Below are 20514 nucleotides of genomic sequence, written 5' to 3'. Positions count from 1 at the left end.
TTACACACGCTTACACATGCTTACACACACTTACATATGCTTACACACACTTACACACGCTTACACATGCTTACACACGTTTATACACACATATGCTTACACACACTTACACACGCTTACATACGCCTACACACACTTACACACGCTTACATACGCTTACACACACTTACGCACACTTACACACGCTTACATACGCTTACACACACTTACACACGCTTACACACACTGACAAACGCTTACACACACTTACACTAGTGCACCGGGTCATGCTCTTCCCGGATAAAAAAAGCCAAGTATTCTGAATCTCTGAGAAAGAGAGAGGTTTAGAGCTCATAAAAGCCAAAATGTACATCTTTTGCCCACTGGAGTAAGAGCAGCCCCCCCCCCCCGCAGCCCTTGGGGACCCCAATGGCATCTTGTGTTCGCCGGGCACTTGCTTTGCCACGACTTTCAGAATTCACATAGTAGCAGCTGCCCCCAGCAAGAAGACGGGGGGGGCTTACGTCTCTAGCGGTCCCTGACTATGGGAATAACACCGGGAACACGACACTCTCGTCTTAACGATACTCTAGACGGCATGTAACAGCGTCGCGGGGAAACGTGGCTTTTATTGATGATGCAAACGGTGGTTATATTTTAACGACTGGAGGACCAACAGATTGTTTGTTAAACGTTCTGCGCGTCGAATTAATCTGCGACCTAAAAAAATACTAATTTTATAATTGGTTGATCTAAGCTTAGCTTTTAAGGTTTGAGAAATAATTGTATATTTTGTTTATTTGTTTAAAATATTAATCTGGACCAGAACTCTCTTTTTTCATTGATTGGCACCCATTCTGTGGGTTAATCATGTACTTTTATCATTCTATATGTTTTCTTTATTTTTCTTTAAAACCTATAGGTATTTACTTAATGCTTTAAAAAAAAGGACCTGGTGTGAGTAACCCTGTCCCATGTATGGCTCATATAAGACGCTTGGCGATATGATGGTGACGATGGCTTCTTACGCAGACTTCTTTCCGTTCTCCAGGTGAATGGGAAGGATTTATCCAAAGCCACTCATGATCAGGCCGTCGAAGCTTTTAAAACCGCCAAAGAACCCATCGTGGTGCAGGTCCTACGGAGAACCCCCCACCCCAAGATATACAGCCCGACGTCCGGCGTGCAACTGGCCGATTCCGGGACGCAAACGGAAATCACCTTCGAACACATCATGTCTCTGACCAAAATGACTTCTCCTCCGCCGCCCGTTTCTGCCTTGGACCCGTATCTCCTGACCGAACAGTAAGTGTCGTCATCGGTCCTGAAATGCAAAATGATTTTACACCAAATAAGAATAGTTATAGCCGTACGAGCCCCGAGAGAAAAGAGGAACTTTATTTGGGTCTGATTCCTTTTATTGGGACAATAATGTAAAAAAAATGTAATGTCGCATAAGCTTTCTGGACCTCGGAGGTCTCTTCTTCTTGCTCAGAGTCGGCAAAGAAAAAAGGGTCCGGGTGCTACAATATTAATTGATAAAAATAAGAATATTTTTAATTAACAAAAAAGTTGAGCCTCATTATTCATGGAAATCCGTCATTTTCCCATTTTCTTTAGAGAAAAATCTATATTTATTCTTGTCTGGAATAAATTATTTTAATTGTGATTAAAAATCATGTTTTGAATTAAAATCGCTTTCATTTTCATCATAAATGGCGGTGGAGTCGGGTTTTTCCGTCCCGCGGCCTTCTTTGCGTTAATTATGCAGGATGCTTGATATAAAGGTTCCGCACTTTGACAACAAAACTTTATCAAAATAACAGTCTAATTGGTCGTTAGCGGGAGTGGGCGTGTTCTAAGAGCCTCTCGCTTCCCCCTCTGCAGGCACTCGGCGGCGCATGAATATTTCGACCCCAACGACTTCATGGGGAGTTTGCATCCAGATCTGGACAGAGATGAACTGGAATTAGAGGTTTGTTTTTTTGTCTGTCGCTGATTTGACTTTTGGGGTTAAAAAGGCGGAAAATACCGTCAGGGGAAATAAACATTATTTATTATTTCATTTATAGCACCATCATATACCCCAGTGCTGTACAATATATTCATTTATATGTCGAATGTAAAAGCATTGGGTGCAACATACAAATAATTGATGACCTCACTAGTTGCGTATCTGTGTGACATAGAAACAGAGAACCTGCCGGCAGATCGGCCCCATTCGGCCCCCGTCTAGTCGGCCGTTTCTCCTGCTGTAAAGACTCAAACCTTAATCAGTCGTTGGTCTCGTCATAGATTCAGGAGCCGTATGTCTATCCCATGCATGTTTAAATACCCTTGCTGTATTACCCTCTACCACCTCTGCTGGCAGGCTGTTCTACTTATCTACAGCACTGTATATACACGCATGCCTCCCAACTGTCCTGCTTTCCTTTGGGACAGTCCCTATTTCGGCATTCTATCCCGCTATCTATCATAAGTTGATTTGGTGTAATATGCTCTGGAAGCAGCGGCTGGGTCACCGATTGCCGCAGAGTTCGGGGTATTTCAGGTTTTCAGATCGATACACAGACCTCGCTGCTCATTTTCCTGCTGCTTCCCCGTTTTCTCCTGCCTGTAGTAGTTTAGATATTGAAACGACGCCGGTGTTTACCCGCCGCCGAGTTAACCAACGAAATGCGCTGACGAGTCAGTAAAGCGAGATTGTGGGGTTTTGGCAGCTGTCAGGCTGACGCTTCCATGAATTATTCAGATCGCTTTGTTTAACGATCATCCTGGGATTCCTTCCTCGTGTCGTTCCTGACTCTGCGAGACAGGGGGGGGGGCGGTAATCTGTATGTGAACCACAAACACAGGGCAGACAACTGTCACAACACCAACTCCCATCATCCTCACACGACACCTGACAGAGTGTGAGCCCACGGGAATAGCCCATTGCAAAGTTGAATTGTACGAAAACTTTTAGAAGATCCTTCCGGAATCTAACAGAATTCTGTAAATTGAATGGAATCCGAATGATAATAAAAGGGCCCCGTTGTGGTGATGATGTCATCATGAGTCTGGAAAGGAGCTGATTGGAAACCTAAAAATGACACAAAGTCTCCTCCGCTAACCACAAGCTGTCGCGTTTCAATGTGTCCTCCGTCAGCGAGGCCTCGGATCTTCTGTCTCCGCGACGGGGCTGACATGCGGTCCAGCGAAGTAATTGTGTCAGTGGCCCTACCTTTAATTGGCTGTCAGGGTCTCCTAAATACATTGTATACCGTCCCTGGGGGCCGCAGACATAACCCTCTTAGTAAGGTCAGCGCTCACCAGGAGCGGGCGGTTTGCGGCGGTCCCCGCGTTCTCACGTCACATAATAAATTCAATTATGTAGAGAAAATACGTTATTCTCCTAAATGCCTCAATTACATCTCCAGCTATCAATAATCGCAGAAATACATCAGGGACGCCGTATAGTTTTAACTATTTTGTATGAGAATTTGAGGGAAATTATTTTTGTAAACAAAACATTTAATGTCGTAAATAGCTTTTATTGTATTAAAATGAGTCTATAGAAACAGGTTTTCACACTCCCTCACCCCCATTGACTCTCTCTAACACTCTCTCCCACTCTCATTCACTCTCTTTAACACTCTTTCACACTCCCATTCAGTCTCTCTAACACTCTCTCCCACTCCCATTCACTCTCTTAACACTCCCATTCAGTATCTCTGACACTCTCTCACTCTCTCTCCCACTCCCATTCACTCTCTCTCTCATTCTCTCACACTCCCAGTTACTAACTCTAACACTCTTTTCTGCACCATTTTTAGACAAATGGTGCTTGTAGAGTCTTCATTTTTTAGCCCCTTACACTGTGTGAAAAATAACATATATTTTTCTTTTTTAATCAATAGAATGTTGGGGTTTATTGTGTAAAATGGGCTGATATTGGCCAAGACGCCTGATTATACATTTTGAGCTGCGTTGGTTAACCCTCCCGTTTCCGGGTAAAGAATAGACAAATCTGGAACTTCCCAAGAATTGTGTTTTTTATGAATTTACAGTTAGGCTGAGGGCTAAGCTCAGTCTGTGTCTTTATTGTTTCAGGAGATAGACCTATACAGACTAAACAGCCAAGATAAGCTTGGCCTGACCGTGTGCTACAGAACCGACGATGACGACGACACTGGAATCTACGTCAGCGAGGTAAGACTGCGGAAAAACGGAACTATTTAAAAAAACAACTTTTAACAAAGTTAAGGAGTTTTTTCACTAGATGGCCCCCTCATGGAGTCGTCTGTACCCGGTTTTTATCTGTCCGTGGAAATGTCCCCTAAAAATCTTTTTAAAAGCTACTTTTCTGATTTAAAGACCCTTAAATGATGTCATTATAACAATCCGCCGAAATTTCATTTAATTTCTGTAATTTTACCTTTTAATATCATATCTGTGACACTGAAAATAATAAAAAATAAAAAAAAATTAAAAAAAAAAAGTTTATTTTTTCGGATACATTTTTTTTCTTTGTCTATTACTTGTTAAAAACAAACGATTAAAAAACATGTTTATTTTTTTTTTTATTTTTTTCCAGATCGATCCCAATAGCATTGCAGCCAAAGACGGGAGAATCAGAGAAGGAGACAGGATCATACAGGTGCGGATTCTTCCAAATGCTCCAGAAACCCCATTTCTGAATAATCTAAACTCTTTGGACAATTGGGCTTACATTTTCCTTCTATTTCCTTTCCTTCTATATATTGACGGAGCTTTAATTATCTTTAATTATCTTTAATGCTATTTAATTCTTTTCTATAAATATTAAAAAAGGTCACTTATTTTGCATATGGCGTCAAAAGTGGATCCAACATTTGAGGTCACCGGTTATTTAGTTAGTTTATCCAAAATATCTTTAGTATTAATAAACATATAGTTTATTCGGAACATGATGTTAATAGTTTGGTCGATGTTTAATAGCGGGTTCTTCTCTCACAGATAAATGGCATCGATGTTCATAACCATGAAGAAGCTGTAGCTCTCCTGACAAGTGAAGACGCTAAAAACGTTTTCTTGCTGGTGGCGAGGCCGGAGATTCAGGTATGGTGGGCAGACACCAGCCTCTCGGCGACTTCTTTCGTGGCTAGCGAGCTGGAAACAATGTATTCTCGTAGCATCGTACTAAAAACTTGCTCACCCCGTAACATAAATACCCCAATAAGCTGGTGGGTTTGGTGACCAACAGCCCCAACATCGGAGAGACGAGGAGCGGATTGGGCATGGCTGTGGTTGATTACCGTAGACATTCAAGGAACCCAAGGTCATAGCTGTCAGTTTAAAGGGAAAGACCCCAATATTTGGTGTGATCTTCGTAGAATGGAGTTTTCCCGTTAACTGCTACAAATGTAGCTTTTTTTGTAGAATGGCTCTGATTTCTCCAAATGTGGGGAGCCTCTCCCCAAAACTTTTCCGAGCTTGATAAACATGGCTCATGAACTTGCATTTAAAAGCTTGGTCACATGACAATAACTATTTCTTTGGCCCATGAACTCCATGTGATAACGGTTTGGTTTTTGGAGCATTTTGTTCTATACATTTCATTTTGTTCTATACATTTCATTTTGTTCTATACATTTCATTTTGTTCTATACATTTCTTAGCTTTGCTTAATATTCCAGTTTCGCTTGACAATAGAAATAGAACTCTGTGCGTTCCGTCGAGATACGATATTCTGTTACCTCGACAACCTTTGGATGTCGTATTTATTTATTTTTTTTGGCACACAGCTGGACGAAGGATGGATGGATGATGCCAGGAATGATTTTCTAGATGATTTACACATGGATATGCTGGAAGAACAGCATCACCAGGCAATGCAATTTACTGCCAGCATGCTTCAGCAGGTAATGCGATTCTCTCTTTCTATTCCGTCAACATCTCTTGTCAGATCCGATATTCCAATCCCCAGTTTCCATCGCATGGATTAAACTAACCAGCTATTTTAATGACTATATAAGGTTATGGATAGCAGGAGGGATTTGTCAAAGTTTCTCATTAAAGGCTCTCCGGGGGAAAAAAAAGATAAATTCTATGGTCAAAACATATTAATATTTTTCCTGAGATTTATTTAACGTTAGCGATCTTGTGTAAAATTTAAAATGATTAATCTGTGCGAAGTATTAAAAAAAAAAGGCTGAATTATTTCCATGGATTCTTTTTTTATTATTTTCGAGATCAATAATAATAAAAAATATATACAATAATAACTGAAATGTATTTATAACAAAACATTAAGATAAAAATACATTTTTAATTTGTCCAATTGCCATCAATATGTCGAAAACAATGAAATCCCCCATAACGCAGCCTACATATTTGCCAAGAGCTTTATTTTTTTTGGCCACCATGAGAAGCGTTATAATAGCCATAATAGCCACCTAGACTAATAATTTCACCCTTTTTTTTTTTAATTTTTTTTTTTTACCATGTTCAATCCATTACTATTCAAGCCGTACGAGCCTTGAGTTCTTGTGTCCAGATCCTCAGAAATCTGGCCCTGAATTAAAAGGAATAATTCCTAATTTTTGCCCTTATAATAAACCCTTATTATGTGTGTTGTATGGATACAATGTAACAAAAGCAATAAAAAAAAGCAATATTCTTATATATTTTTTTATTTATTTTAGAAAAAGCTAGATGAAGATGAAGGAACTACAGATACGGCTACAATTTTGTCCAACCAGCTGGAGAAAGACAGTGGAGTCGGACGCACAGACGGCAGCACTAGAAACGATGAGAGCTCCGAGCACGAGAATATTACCGACGACCACACCACCTCCTCAAACACGCTAGGGAGTCAGAAGAAGCTAATGTACAGTCAGGACACGTTGGGCAGCGGAGATATGCAGTTTAGCAACGAGTCCTTCATATCGGCGGACTGCACGGATGCCGATTTCCTGGGTATCCCCATGGATGAGTGCGAGAGGTTCCGGGAGCTTCTCGAACTTAAATGCCAAGTGCAAAGCGCCAACCAGCGAAGCCGGTATTACCAAACCAGCACCATGGAGACCAGTCGAAGCGATCAGGAAAGTGTAGACAGGGAGCTGGAGATACTCAACGAAGAACTTCACAGCATTGAGCTTGAGTGTTTGAATATTGTCCGGGCCCATAAAATGCAGCAGCTCAAGGAGCAATACAGGGATTCGTGGATGCTTCACAACAGTGGTTTCCGCAACTACAACACAAGCATTGACTTGCGTAGACACGAGCTTTCGGATATCACAGAGCTGCCGGAGAAGTCCGACAAGGATAGTTCAAGTGCCTACAACACAGGGGAAAGCTGTCGCAGCACGCCGCTGACTTTGGAGATTTCACCCGAAAACTCACTGCGTAGGGCAGCTGACGCCCTCAACTGCCCGAACGCCGAGGGGGCTGCTGGCAACGCCGTCCCGAAGAACTTGCCGACGAGCGGTGGCAGCCGCGAATCCAGTCCTGCCAGATACCACCTCCCTGCCAAGGATTTCGACCCCAACAAGCAAACAGAGAATAGAGACAGAAAAGCCGGGGATTTCGGCAAAAGCCAAACCACCTCTGAAAAACTGTCCAGCTCGATGGCGCCGCCATCGCACCGCCACTCGCCCTATAAACATGCCCATATTCCGGCGCACGCCCAGCATTATCAAAGCTACATGCAGCTTATCCAGCAAAAATCGGCGGTGGAGTACGCGCAGAGCCAGATGAGTTTGGTCAGCATGTGTAAAGACTTGTCTAATTCTACGGAACCAAGGATGGAATGGAAAGTGAAGGTGAGGAGCGACGGGACGCGCTACATCACAAAGCGGCCCGTCAGGGATAAACTGCTGAGGGAAAGAGCCATAAAGATAAAGGAAGAGAGGAGCGGGATGACAACCGATGACGACGCCATGAGCGAGATGAAGATGGGACGTTACTGGAGCAAAGAAGAACGGAAGCAGCATCTTCGGAAAGCCACCGAACAGCGGAAGAGAAGAGAGTTTATGATGCAGAGCCGGCTGGAATGTCTGAAGGAGAAACAAACGACGGAGGACAATAAGGAAGTCAGCATCATCGACCTTAGCCACAAGAAGATGATGAAGAAAAGGAACAAAAAGATTTTCGACAATTGGATGACCATTCAGGAACTGTTGACTCACGGAGCCAAGTCTCCGGACGGGACTCGGGTGTATAACTCCCTGCTTTCCGTTACAACTGTATAATTTTTCTGATCTACGGCCTGTAAATAAGAAACTACCGATGGGGTAGAATTTCAGCCTCGTTAAATGTGGCAAGTTTTTTTTTTTTTTTTTTTTTAATGTAAATATAAGATAATTACCATTACTGTTAATAGTTTGTTATTGAGAAAAAAAATATATATGTACACACCCTGTTTGGTATCACGTTGATGGAAGGACAGACGAGGGTCTGAGTTAGTTGGATACATTAGATATGGGATTTGGAACTTTTTTTATTTGATTTTTTTGAATTTTCGCCTGTATTTTATAAAACTTTTTTTTTTTTTTTTACATTTTTCATACAGATATTCAACTTGCGAAACCAAATAACCCTTAATTACAAACGTAATATCTTTAATCAGTATTCATTAATTACACAAGCTTTTTTTTTTGCCTAAAAAACACAAAAAAGCAATTGCCAATATGAAGTTATATTTTATAAATTTGTATTTTGTGACATTACTTTTGCATTTGTGTTTTTTTTATATATTATCTGCCTTCCTATTTATCAATATCTGCAAAAATAAACAAGATCTTTTCATAATGGGTAAAAAAAAAAAAGCAGCTTTTACAATAATGAGCAAATCACAATTTTAATACTTTTTGAGAATCGGATTTTTTTTATATCGAGCGATTTTTATTCGTCGTGTAGCTTTAACAGGATTGGAAAGCACTTCTACGGCAGTCCCTTTGTCAGGCTTTTGATACGGACAAGGAATTTCTTTATAAAAGGACGAAAAAAATAAAATAATAATTTAAAATGTTTGTTATGGTTGGGTTCTTAAATTGGTTTGTACTGAAAGACTCTAAAATGCAATCTAATAAAATCACAAATAATTGCGGCCGCAGCAATGAAAGAGAAATAAATTATTTTGTACCCAGTCTGTTAGAATTTGTGTTATTTTTACGACGATATACCTTGAAATTAAATACGTTCCGCCTTTTGCACTCAATTTTATTTAATGTGTATATATTTTGGAAGTTGCAAGTTTATTTTCACCGTGGTTTTTTTACAATTGGGTGTAATTTAACCAAAATAAAAGCCGTCGCGTTTCCAAAAGCATAGCTTTTTTACGTTCTATATACTAAATAAACTCATTTAATGGTGTTTATGGCTTCAAATAAGCAATATGTATGTATTAAACCCCAGCTTACGGGTAAAACTAGGGGTAGTCATCCTAACTTCTTGTTCTCAGGATCTGAGTGTTTTCCGTTAGGTTATCTCTCCCTTATTAAGTTACTGCTGGCTGTTGATTGGCTCAGACAGCCTTTGTAAGGATGGGGTAGGAGCAAGAAGAGAACTTCAGCACCAGAAACTTGATTAGACACGAGATATAATAGTCACTAACGTTTAAACTAAATAACTCTAAAGAAATTACATTGATTGGAAAACGAAACGTACAATCCATAGGTCTTTTTAGAAATTAATTTGTATGTAGAAACATCTGAAGGCGGCCATTCCTCTTTAACCTAGAGAAATGTGAAAACATGACACAACCTATTATTCTTTTTCTCTTCCTTCTTCTTCTCCTCCTCCTTCTTCTTCTTCTTCTTCTTCTTCTTCTTATTATTATTATTATTATTATTATCCTTCTCCTCCTCCTTCTTCTTCTTCTTCTTCTTCTTCTTCTTTTTCTCTTCCTTCTTCTTCTTCTCCTCCTCCTCCTTCTTCTCCTTCTCCTCCTCCTCCTCCTTCTTCTTCTTCTTCTTCTTTTCTCTTTTTATTATTATTATTATCAATATTATTATTATTATTATTATTATCCTTCTCCTCCTTCTTCTCCTCCTTCTCCATTTTCTTCTCCTTCTTATCCTCCTTTTCTTTCTCCTCCTCCTCCTTCTTCTTCTTCTTCTTCTCCTCCTCCTTCTTTTCCATTCTCTTCTCCTCCTCCTTCTTCTTCTTCTTTTCCATTCTCTTCTCCTCCTCCTTCTTCTTTTCCTTTTCCATTCTCTTCTCCTCCTCCTTCTTATTTTCCTTTTCCATTCTCTTTTCCTTCTCCATTTTCTTCTCCTTCTTCATTTTCTTCTTGTTCTTCTCCTCCTCTTTATAATGCCAACGCAGTGCTTCTTGCAATCCATACATTCAAATGGTCTATCAAAACCAGAACCAACAGACTAAGACAAACGGATACATAAGTTAAAGAGGGCTTGGCTCGCAAGCTTACAATCTAGAGGGAATGCAGTATAGAAAAACATAAGATATAGAGAAAGAAGGAGATGGTGCTGTAGATGGACATGGGACTTGTATTAGTGGCAGGGAAGCAGGGTGCTTTTGTTTATCTATCTGGAGTAATTTGGGGGAATATGTACATTTTGTACAAATTCCCAGTATTACTACACGATTTATGTCTCTCTGTTGCAGTCAGAAACCTTTCGGCATTTAACTGAACACTGAAATCCGTGTTAACGTAGCTCAACCGGAGAAGAATAACCTGATTTTCCACTTAATTTCCTTTCAGCAAAAGAGCCCTTCCACGGCTGGCATGAATATACGCTCCAGAACATGCAAACAAATTGATTTTCCTTATTCAGGTTACCCAAGGAGATTCCCCGAGACGCGATACATTTCCCTTCCACCTGATACGGTGATACAACGTGTCAACATGAACAAGCAAGATTTACCTGCATGACAATGAACTCGGGGGAGAATAAAAAACATCCCGAGTGATGTCATAAGCTAATATGCGTTTTTGAGTACATTCTTCGAGATTTTAGGATATTTCCGAAATAGTATTGTTGTTACAGGGGGTCCTCATGCAGAAACACAGCGAAAAACATTAGTATTCGGAGAGGAACCCGACCGACTTTATCTAAGAAAACAAAGAATCGCACTCACCATAGAACTTAAATGAGGCGAGTATCGGCCTCATACTCCGTGGGGACCCGAGGATGAAGATGTAATTATGTTTATAAAAGTAAAGCGACGCTAATTATCCCAATTTAATTACAAAGCTATGGTTTTTGGAAACGGTTTACTGGGTGCTTGTTAGCATCTTGCGATGGGCACAGTGTCGCAGTGTAATTCCGCACGTGGTTACTATGGTTACAGTTTACTCTTATATATAGATGGCGCCTCGGTAATGAGATAACGTGATACATGTTACCTGCCGGACAGGTGTCTCCTGGGGGGTACAAAGGGATATTTGTGCTAAATGACTTTATTTCCCCCCTCAATCCTTCCACATTTATTCATTATAAATCTGATAATCCGACCTTTGCCGAACCTGCCCTAAAGCGGATTATTTCTGGATACAACCATACTTAAGGGGGGCCTTAATTGTCCGTGTGCGGTGACATAAACGCTTACATACGTTCAAAACTCCATTCGGAGAAAAAGTGCTGTGTCGGCAATTAGTAAGAAATCACAGCTATCGACGATACAAATATCGTTAACAAACAATAATTCCATTAACTAACGAAGATCCTGTTGGTTAATGCCGTTAACGAGGATCACCCCCCAGCCCGCATTTTACCAGTCAGTGGGAAAAAATAAGAAGATTGAGGCTAATTACAGCAGAATAAGAACAGACGGATAGACCATGTGCGGCCCTCGGGTTTAAATGAACAGAGCTTATCTCTATCGGTCGTAGAGGATATATATATATATATATATATATATATATGTGTGTGTGATGAAAGCCACACATATGGATTTGCTTGTTATACGTCGCGTGCTATAATGTAACACTATGACATTACGCAATTCTGATAGGGGGCCCCATATGTAAATTGGGTTACTTTGCCTACATGGCAGCCCTACCTATAGGATAGAAGAAAGTCTTTGTTGTCTTGTTGCCTGATCTCCCTTCTCCGGGGTGTTTCTGCATCCACCAGGTTAAGAAAGGGGTTCCGATTTTAAGCATCTGTTTAGTGAATATGGGCCAAAAAAACTGAGCAAAAAAAGAACTCAAGCATTTTGTTTCTCCAGATTGCTGTGTTAAACCCCGGACTCTGTGCATAAAATAACTAGATTAGAAATCGGCTAATCTTGCTGAAATACCCCCGAGAGTCGCTAATAAAGCAAACTGGATTATTTAGCGGCGCTCGTCCCGATCTCCAGCCGGGCGCTCGCAAAGTAAACAGATGCGCACGCGATCGGAGGTTTGGCCCGGAAGATCCCCTGTGGATGCCTCCGATATACCAGAAACTCTCGGAATATTCCACGTTTATTACAGGCCTTTAATAAAGATGTCATCGCGGCCAGAAATCACACGGCTTCTTATCCAGATACACGAGCCGTCTAAATATTCAGACTCACATAGGAGGCAGGATACAAAACATTGGATTCTAGAACTAAATGAATAACTCAACATTCTAATTCTTTGTTTTCTTACACAGTTTAATAAATGGGCATCGATAGGTCACAAAGTTACATGAGAAGTTTTAATAAACCCCACCCCCAGCCACGCCTCTAGCCACACCCCCTAATGCATCCGTCTTTGGCCACACTTGGGGTGGCTTCCCTGCTCATTCATCCGCAATATTTACTGTTGAATTACATGACAATTGGGGTTCTTATGGAAAACGTACTCGGTTCGTAAAAAAAATGGCATGAAGTTTTGAAAATTTCCAAAATTCCATCCTATTGGGAAAAAAATCATGTTTTTCACAGCAGAGTTCACTGAGCCGGTTCTATCACTGTCTTCATCACTTTTGTGTCATGTGACCGCTTTCTCGATCATTCGCATTATTTTTAAGTTTCTACATTAACTCCCTTGAGAGTATCTTCAGTGCCCCCCCCTTCATGCTCCCCAACATTTGAGGTGTCCAAATCAAGAGGTATCAAGAGGCAGGGAGGCGCGGGGCCGGTGCCACCCAACATGAAGAGCCGCAGAGCACCGCAAGGTGGCCACGTGACATTACGGATCCCTGGGCCAGTCGGTGGGGGGGGGTCAAGGGCTCCCCAACTAGCCCAAGATCTCCACTGCCTGCAAAAGCCAGATAGTAAGAGAGCCACTCGGGACAGTGCCCAAAAATTGGGACTGTTGAGTTGTGTGGCACTGATTACAGACCCCAAACTCTGTATAGCTGGCAGTAAAGCTATGGGAATGCCGACCTTCCTCGTCTAAACACGAGTAGAGGCTGCTCAGCTCACCCCCCCTCCTATTTTATTTATTTTTTCTTGGTCGGCAGACAGAAATCCCCGCTCGTCTCATGCGGCGTCCCCTGCCGAGTCCGGGCTGAAAGCGTGAAAGAGAAGCAGGTGGCTCGCCCGCTGCTCCCCTGCCAGGTCTGAGAGCCGTCTGAAGCGCGGATTTATTTATTTTTTGGTATAAAATATTTTCTCCGTACTGTGTTTGGAAAAGACATCAAAGGAACTCATTGCGAAGTGCGTGTTTAGCTGAGAAGTTATTGATCTTTATTATTACAAAGACTCGAATCGCTGACAGAATTATCCAACGCCTCCCTCTGCTTTCTTCGCCTTGCGTGTTATTGTTAGAACGCGAGACCTTCCACCCTTTCTATATATAAATATTTTCCCAATTATTTTACTTTTTTGTCTTTTGCTTCATGGACGTCCACAACCCCCCCATGGGGGTCAAAGGCAACATCATGATGTCTTCCCATTGTTTCCATCCCTTTTAAAGTCCTGGGGCAGTGATAGACGATGGTGATATCATCTCTTTTAATAAGCTATGGGGGGGGGCACACACTTTTCTGATGTTTCTTCAGTTAACCATAAGCTTTACGTTAAGCAGTAACATGTCTGAAGGTTGATACTTTTTTCACGAAGATATCCATTTATTTTTTCCTTGTTGGAGTAAAGCCAGAGGCTGAAAACATCAAATTCTTCCTTTTATCCTACATTTGTCACCTGCCAGCTCTGGAAATAATGTAGCCTTTTAAGAATGCCAACATTCTTATCTCCTGGGTCATTACATGTGACCAGGTCTGGGTACGATAGGCGAAGAACAGCAAAGTCAAGCCGTGACAGCTACTTATTTAAGATAAGGCAGCTAGAAAGCTCCTCGCTGATGTCTCCCAGCAGATGTTATGATGTTAGAACGTTGACGTTGCTGACCTAAAGACCGTGTTCATTTAGTAGGAGTTTAACCTCATGTTTGTCTCGAATACTCCATCGGCAGAGCCTTCGGAGCATGTGGTGTTGGAGAAACACTTTTCATTGATGGTTGTCTCCTCAAGGTTCTTTGCACTGCTGGTGGCCACTGGCTCCAAGTCAACATGTCTCACGTCTGACCGTCAGGCTGTGAGGTCAGTCTAGTGGGTCCATGTAGGATAAACTGTGTCTACGTCCTGGCATTTTTGGGGGTTCTTTGCCTTCTCTCCCTTCCTCTGACCCTCCAGCATTGGGGGGTGGTGGGTTTTTCAGAAGAATGCCGTCTAGAGAGATCTGTGCCTCCTTCTCTCCGTTCTCTTGAACACTGGCGCCAACGCAATGATGTAATTAACTGTGCAACCAGGTTGGACATCAAAGAGACTTATGTGCCGGTGGAATCACACACCTCAGTGTTCCACCAACGACCACCACAGGAAGGGTAATGGCAGTTAAAATTAATTAAAATAATATGTTTTTATATTGGTACCTTTTTTGAAGTATTTTTAATTTCTCTTATAAGTTTTCTAGAAATCAGGAAAAATGAATGTTTTGGGTTTTTTTTTCATTAATTTGAACTAAAAACTAAGATTCTTTCTGTATCTAACTGGCAAGACTGGGGCGGTAACCGAAATCATTTATAGATTAGAAGGAACAGAATCTAAACCCTTTGTAAGAGGCCGTTAGATTGTATCTGCACGTCTCCTTATCGGAGCGTTCGAGTGACCACATGGAGCACGGCGTAATTAGACTCCATTGATTTTAGCGGATCCATTTGTCTGAAATCCCACTGTTTATTAGAAACGCTATCTGACAGTCCCAATGGCCCGACCATCTTTCTTCAATGGCTTACGTCGTTTCTTAGCTTATTAAACCGACAGGTCTATAATTTTCCAAAGTCCCTTCCTTTATGTTCGACACAAAACATCTGTTATTATCAGCGACTCCAACACAACCCCCCCCCTTCCTCCAAAGCCCAAATCATCTTAAATATTTAACGCCAGCTTTTACTGTCCTATAATCTGTCCCGACTATTAGCGCCGACCCGATCCGCGAATGAATTATCTCTCTTTTGTAACCAGTTTGCTATCGAACAATGCGAATAAAAGGAATGTTTCTTTGGAGAGAAGAGACGTGGGGCGTTATCGCTGCCGTTCCTGTAACAATGTGATTTAAAGGAACGTGCAGGAAGATCTCGGAGAAGCCAGCAGTTCTTCTCAATAGGCTGAGCTATCTACAATCCACAGGTTGTGTCGTTTTTTCAGCTCCCATGATCCCCAACCAGAAAGGGAGTAATGGGCATTTTTAGGGTGAGTTTGATAAGGGACTTTATGAGGTCCATCTGGTGAGGTCAATATAGAACAGAGCTTGGAAGAACTAGAGGAACCCTCAACATATACTAGTCCATCTCCTCGCTCTTCATCCAGTTGCCCAGAATCCGTTGAGTTCTGGAACTGTTGGGTTCATTGAGGGTTTTCCGATGAATTTGGTTGTAAGGAAGCCATGGGAAAGCGGGGATATCCCAAAAACTAGAAGATACCAAGACCTGGAGGTTAATAAACCTGCAAGATACAGAAGTATGGAAAGAAATCACTGAACGACCATCTCAGTCATAGTGCGAATCAAGTCCGTTCCATCTACTGCACCCTTTAATACTTTTTATAAGTAAATCTGTCACTTGAAACATTATTTCTAACACCCAAAAAACTTCTTAAAACTATTTCTTTAGCCATGTAAAATTTGGTCTCATTCATCATTTTTGCTGGGAACCCTCAATTGTCACATGTCAAAAAGGCAGGTGCTGATAGGTTGTTGGCTTAAAAACTGGGGGGGGGACTTTAAAAGTTTTCGTGTTTTTCTGTGATTAAACCTTTGTAGAAAAGGATAAAATGACAGATCTGCTAAGGTGTGCTTGCTGGAGGCTGCAATAAATGTTATAAGTGGAACTGAACCTTCGAGCGCCTTTTCCTTCCTTGATTGTTATCATTTGTGATCAGATTTGAGGAAATAAAAGGGTCTGTAACACTACCAATGAAGAAATAGTCATCTTGTCACTTACCGTACGTCGAAGGCGGCTATTAGCCGGAGATTCTGAGCCGGCGCTGTCACCCCAAACACTTTGAGAAGACAGATTTCTGTAAGCGTTGCTTGTTCTCGAAGCGCGTAACGCTCTCCTGAGTAATGGAAGACCGTCGCTCTGTGTCAGCCGATAACTTTTATTTGCCAGACAGATAAATTCATTTATTGTCTATAAATTAAACCATTTTTTCTCAGTGCTTTTTAAAATGCGGGGATGTTTCTCGCCGTCACTAACTATGTGATCTGTGTTCTAATATACTTAGAATATATTACTTTTTTAATATATACATATACACTCACTTTATGGGAGTGAGAAAGGGCCATTGGAACACAGGAGTGATGGGAGTGATAAAGGGCCATTGGAACACAGGAGTGATGGGAGTGATAAAGGGCCATTGGAACACAGGAGTGATGGGAGTGATAAAGGGCCATTGGAGCACAGGAGTGATGGGAGTGATAAAGGGCCATTGGAACACAGGAGTGATGGGAGTGATAAAGGGCCATTGGAACACAGGAGTGATGGGAGTGATAAAGGGCCATTGGAACACAGGAGTGATGGGAGTGATAAAGGGCCATTGGAGCACAGGAGTGATGGGAGTGATAAAGGGCCATTGGGACACAGGAGTGATGGGAGTGATAAAGGGCCTTTGGGACACAGGAGTGATGGGAGTGATAAAGGGCCTCTGTACGCCTATGAAGAGATTCCATTAAAAATCAGCTAAAATAGGCATTCACTGCATTAACCCCGTCTGTACTGGATTTCTGATCCATTTCATGGATAAAGGACATTTCCTAAGTGACCCCACACTTTTGAAAGATATGTATCTTGGAAATCTTATACCTTATGTGTATAAAATGGGAGCATTAACTCTAACTTAATGTTCTCTGGCTCTGCTGGATTATTCCTCCCCATTGAGGTATTTGACCCATTAGGTTAAATTACTGCCAAGTAAGTGCAATAGCTGAAAAGTCAGCATACAATCTGGGTGCATACGTTGTTTAAAAACCATCAAAACAGATGAGAATAATCCATTTCATTGATTTTTGCAACATTTTAGTAGGTCAGCCTGGGGTCGATCTTCAGTTTAACAGAGAAAGCAAAGCCCTCTGTAATCCGACTAATCGCGATTTATATCGTAGCTCCCCGCTGTTATATATATTGATCTTTTACGATCTGACGCTTATTTGGATTTACAGAGTTAATTATTTTTTCCCATTGAATACAAGAGACAGGTTTTCTGAGCCCCGCCCACTCACGCCCAAGTTACCCGCCTATTTATTTATGCCCCACCCACTTTCAAGTTGTGCCCCGCTAATATTTTTTTTGCTTTTTCAGTCCAATAAACCTTAATGGTGCAAATACATAATATCCTAATTATGATACATCGAACATATATTAATAATTATTATTTGTTTAATTAATTGTCAATAGTTACAAGGACTATTTGCTATTTACTAACAATTTATGACTTTTGCCTAATTTTGCCTAATTTTGCCAAAGAAACTACACCGGATACTTCTTTCTATTCAAACATTTGGGGTTATGTAGAAAAAGTGATCTTCTCCCCATAGCAACCGATGGAATGTTCTTACCGATTTGAATATTCCATTGGTTGCTATGACAATAAAACCACTTTTGGTCTGAAACTACATTTTTAGGCATAAGCCCCCATTTATTTTGCCCAAGATACACGCAAATGTAATTGGAATAATAACTTGAATTGATTTATTTTGCGCTATTATCGTATAAAATCGATGCCCGCACCCTCGTGACACTTAATAGTTTAATAGTTTCGATTATGTTTGTTCCAAACTGGAAACATCTTAGATAATCTGCAGACAATCCGATATATTTTTTTTTATTATTAGAAATCTCAATATAGACATAAAATTAAGTTAACGACATGAGATCTATTGTTTCTTCCAAAGTTCTAGTGATTTATAACCAGCGAGTAAAACTACAATATTGACCTTAAATTTACTGCCTATTACTGGCTCTTTTTATCCATCGGGAGAAAGGAAGACGTCTGATTGCATATAAATTTTATGTTTTCTGTCCGCTTGATTTATGTTTTATGTCTCGTCTTCTTTCAATTCGAGTGAAACCCTGTAATAACTGTCCGTCGCCGTTCAATCTCTGCAACTCTAAAATAGAAACCTTAAAATCTATTCTTTTTTTTTTAAACTTTAACCCTTGGCCTCCCAAATGGTTTATAAAGAATCGCCAAGGATGGTCGAGAATTTCTTTCGGAAAGAAATATGAGATGGCGCTGGATATTATCATCATGGGGCAAAATATAGCAAAGTTGTGATTAATTTACTTAAATTTGTTATTCTATCCATGTCCATAAATGGGAAAATTCTCATATTAAGCTTTTAGAAGGTAGACTGCAGTCCACATATATGTATCGTGCATTGTTGGCGCTATATATATATATATATATATATATATATATAAAAAAGATAATAAAAATAATATTAATAATATTTACATATATATAACATATGAAAACACTATTTTTGGCATATTTCCAAATATATATATATATATATATATATATATATATATATATATACACATGTAAAAAGTCCAATATATATGGAGATGGTTCTGTACTCCCAGCAGAGGTGGTAGAGGGTAATACAGTGAGGGATTTAAACATGCATGGGATAGGCATACGGCTATCTAAGATGAGACCAAGAACAGGTTAAGGTCTAAAACTTGGCACGATAAAAAGAAACGATAATTATGATTTTTTGGAATGTAGACTTTAAGTTTTTTCTTTAAAAAATCTTGAATCAGGTTATGTGTTATGTGTTTTATCTGTTTGTTTCTTCCTCAGAAGGGTTAATGGGAAGAGTCAAAGGCATCGCCTCGAAGTTGTCTTTTGCTGCCAAGTATTTCTGTATGAAGTAGGGCGCAGTAGATAACCACGAGAGACGAGGCGATGGACAGGTGTCTGATGAGACAAAATGTTGCCATTATTTACTAAGACACATCTGCGCTTTCTTCAAAATTCCGAGTCGGAGAACATAATACAGCCGGGGAAACAGCTTGCATTCATCGGAGGGGATTTCTTTAACCATAATCTCAAGGCGCGAGGCACATTATCAGCCACGTTAAATACAATGTTTCCTAATGAAAAATAAATTGAAACCGGTTAAAATAGTCCAGGTTCCGTGGAGCTGAGGCACAGTGGGTCTTCTGGGGACTGTTACAATAGGGTTGGAATTTTGATTCGGACGATTGCTCCACAGATTAAGAATAACATCATATTCAAGTCAACGCATTGAGGAGGCGAGAACCCAACACGGCATTTAATTCCAGGAACAAGAAGCCGAGAAAAGAATCGTAATTGCCGATGTATCCATGAGACAAACCTTTGGTAGGGTATGTGTTTCCATGGCGTCATTTTGAAGCATGACCCGTTGTTTTGGAGTTTTAGTGTAAAAATATCATAAAAATGTAAATATAAAGCACTGGAAATGGTGAATTGGGACACCAGCCCAGCAAGGGAACCCAGGATAGTGCAATCCAAACTTCCGTGAATCCAAGTAAGTACTTGGGATAAAAGTGGTGAAGATCCCTCAAGAACTTCTTTAGCTTTCTCCTTCCTAACTTCAATCATACAAAAAGTCCTCTGAGATCCCTGAGGACCTTATCTACGTACTTCAGAAAGTGGAGGTTTCTTGTGGTCGTTCGACGGAATGTACCATAGACTCCTCGCGTCATGTCTTCAACCAAATCGCATGAAGGGTCTAACCCATTGGACTCATGTCAAGTGGGAACTTGTAACTTGTCTTTCCAGGGCATAATTTAGGATTCTGTAGCTATCAAGGAACGCGGAACCTCTTTAGACTTTGGTTTTTAGCATGACGCGAGGTTCAAGTCTGGTGTAACGGTGACCGAGAGCAAATTCAACAAGCAAAGACCAGATAGCGTGTAGCATATTATTATTGCTCTAAAATAAATGCATGCGTGGTTCCTCGTTTAATCATTAATGTGCAGGGGAAGTTATTTTCTCCACACCGACAAACACAGAGAAATATTAAACCATTCATCATGCGCACTTGGCTGCGTGAACACATTGAGTGAAGCCAGACTTGCTTGTGGACCACGAAGCTGGAGGTTGTCACCGAAAAAGATGAGCGGTATTAACCCTCATTAAGGAA

General features: G+C 40.8%; 1 protein-coding gene across 3 annotated transcripts in view; it reads left to right on the top strand.

Moving 5' to 3' along the window:
* PDZRN3 (PDZ domain containing ring finger 3) overlaps nt 1-9091 on the top strand; it is an 82469-nt gene extending 73378 nt beyond the window's left edge. For all 3 annotated transcript variants that reach the window (XM_053468787.1, XM_053468786.1, XM_053468788.1), the window contains 7 exons: nt 1031-1284; nt 1867-1954; nt 4072-4170; nt 4556-4618; nt 4957-5058; nt 5745-5861; nt 6645-9091. In XM_053468787.1, the coding sequence (XP_053324762.1) occupies nt 1031-1284; nt 1867-1954; nt 4072-4170; nt 4556-4618; nt 4957-5058; nt 5745-5861; nt 6645-8192 (2271 nt within the window). In that variant the 3' untranslated portion in view covers nt 8193-9091. The remainder of the gene's footprint in view (nt 1-1030; nt 1285-1866; nt 1955-4071; nt 4171-4555; nt 4619-4956; nt 5059-5744; nt 5862-6644) is intronic.
* The last annotated feature ends 11423 nt before the right edge of the window (nt 9092-20514 follow it).

The sequence above is a fragment of the Spea bombifrons genome, chromosome 6, assembly GCF_027358695.1.
Source record: "Spea bombifrons isolate aSpeBom1 chromosome 6, aSpeBom1.2.pri, whole genome shotgun sequence".
NCBI classification, from domain to species: Eukaryota; Metazoa; Chordata; class Amphibia; order Anura; family Pelobatidae; genus Spea; species Spea bombifrons.
This window is presented reverse-complemented; position numbering and strand designations above follow the sequence as displayed.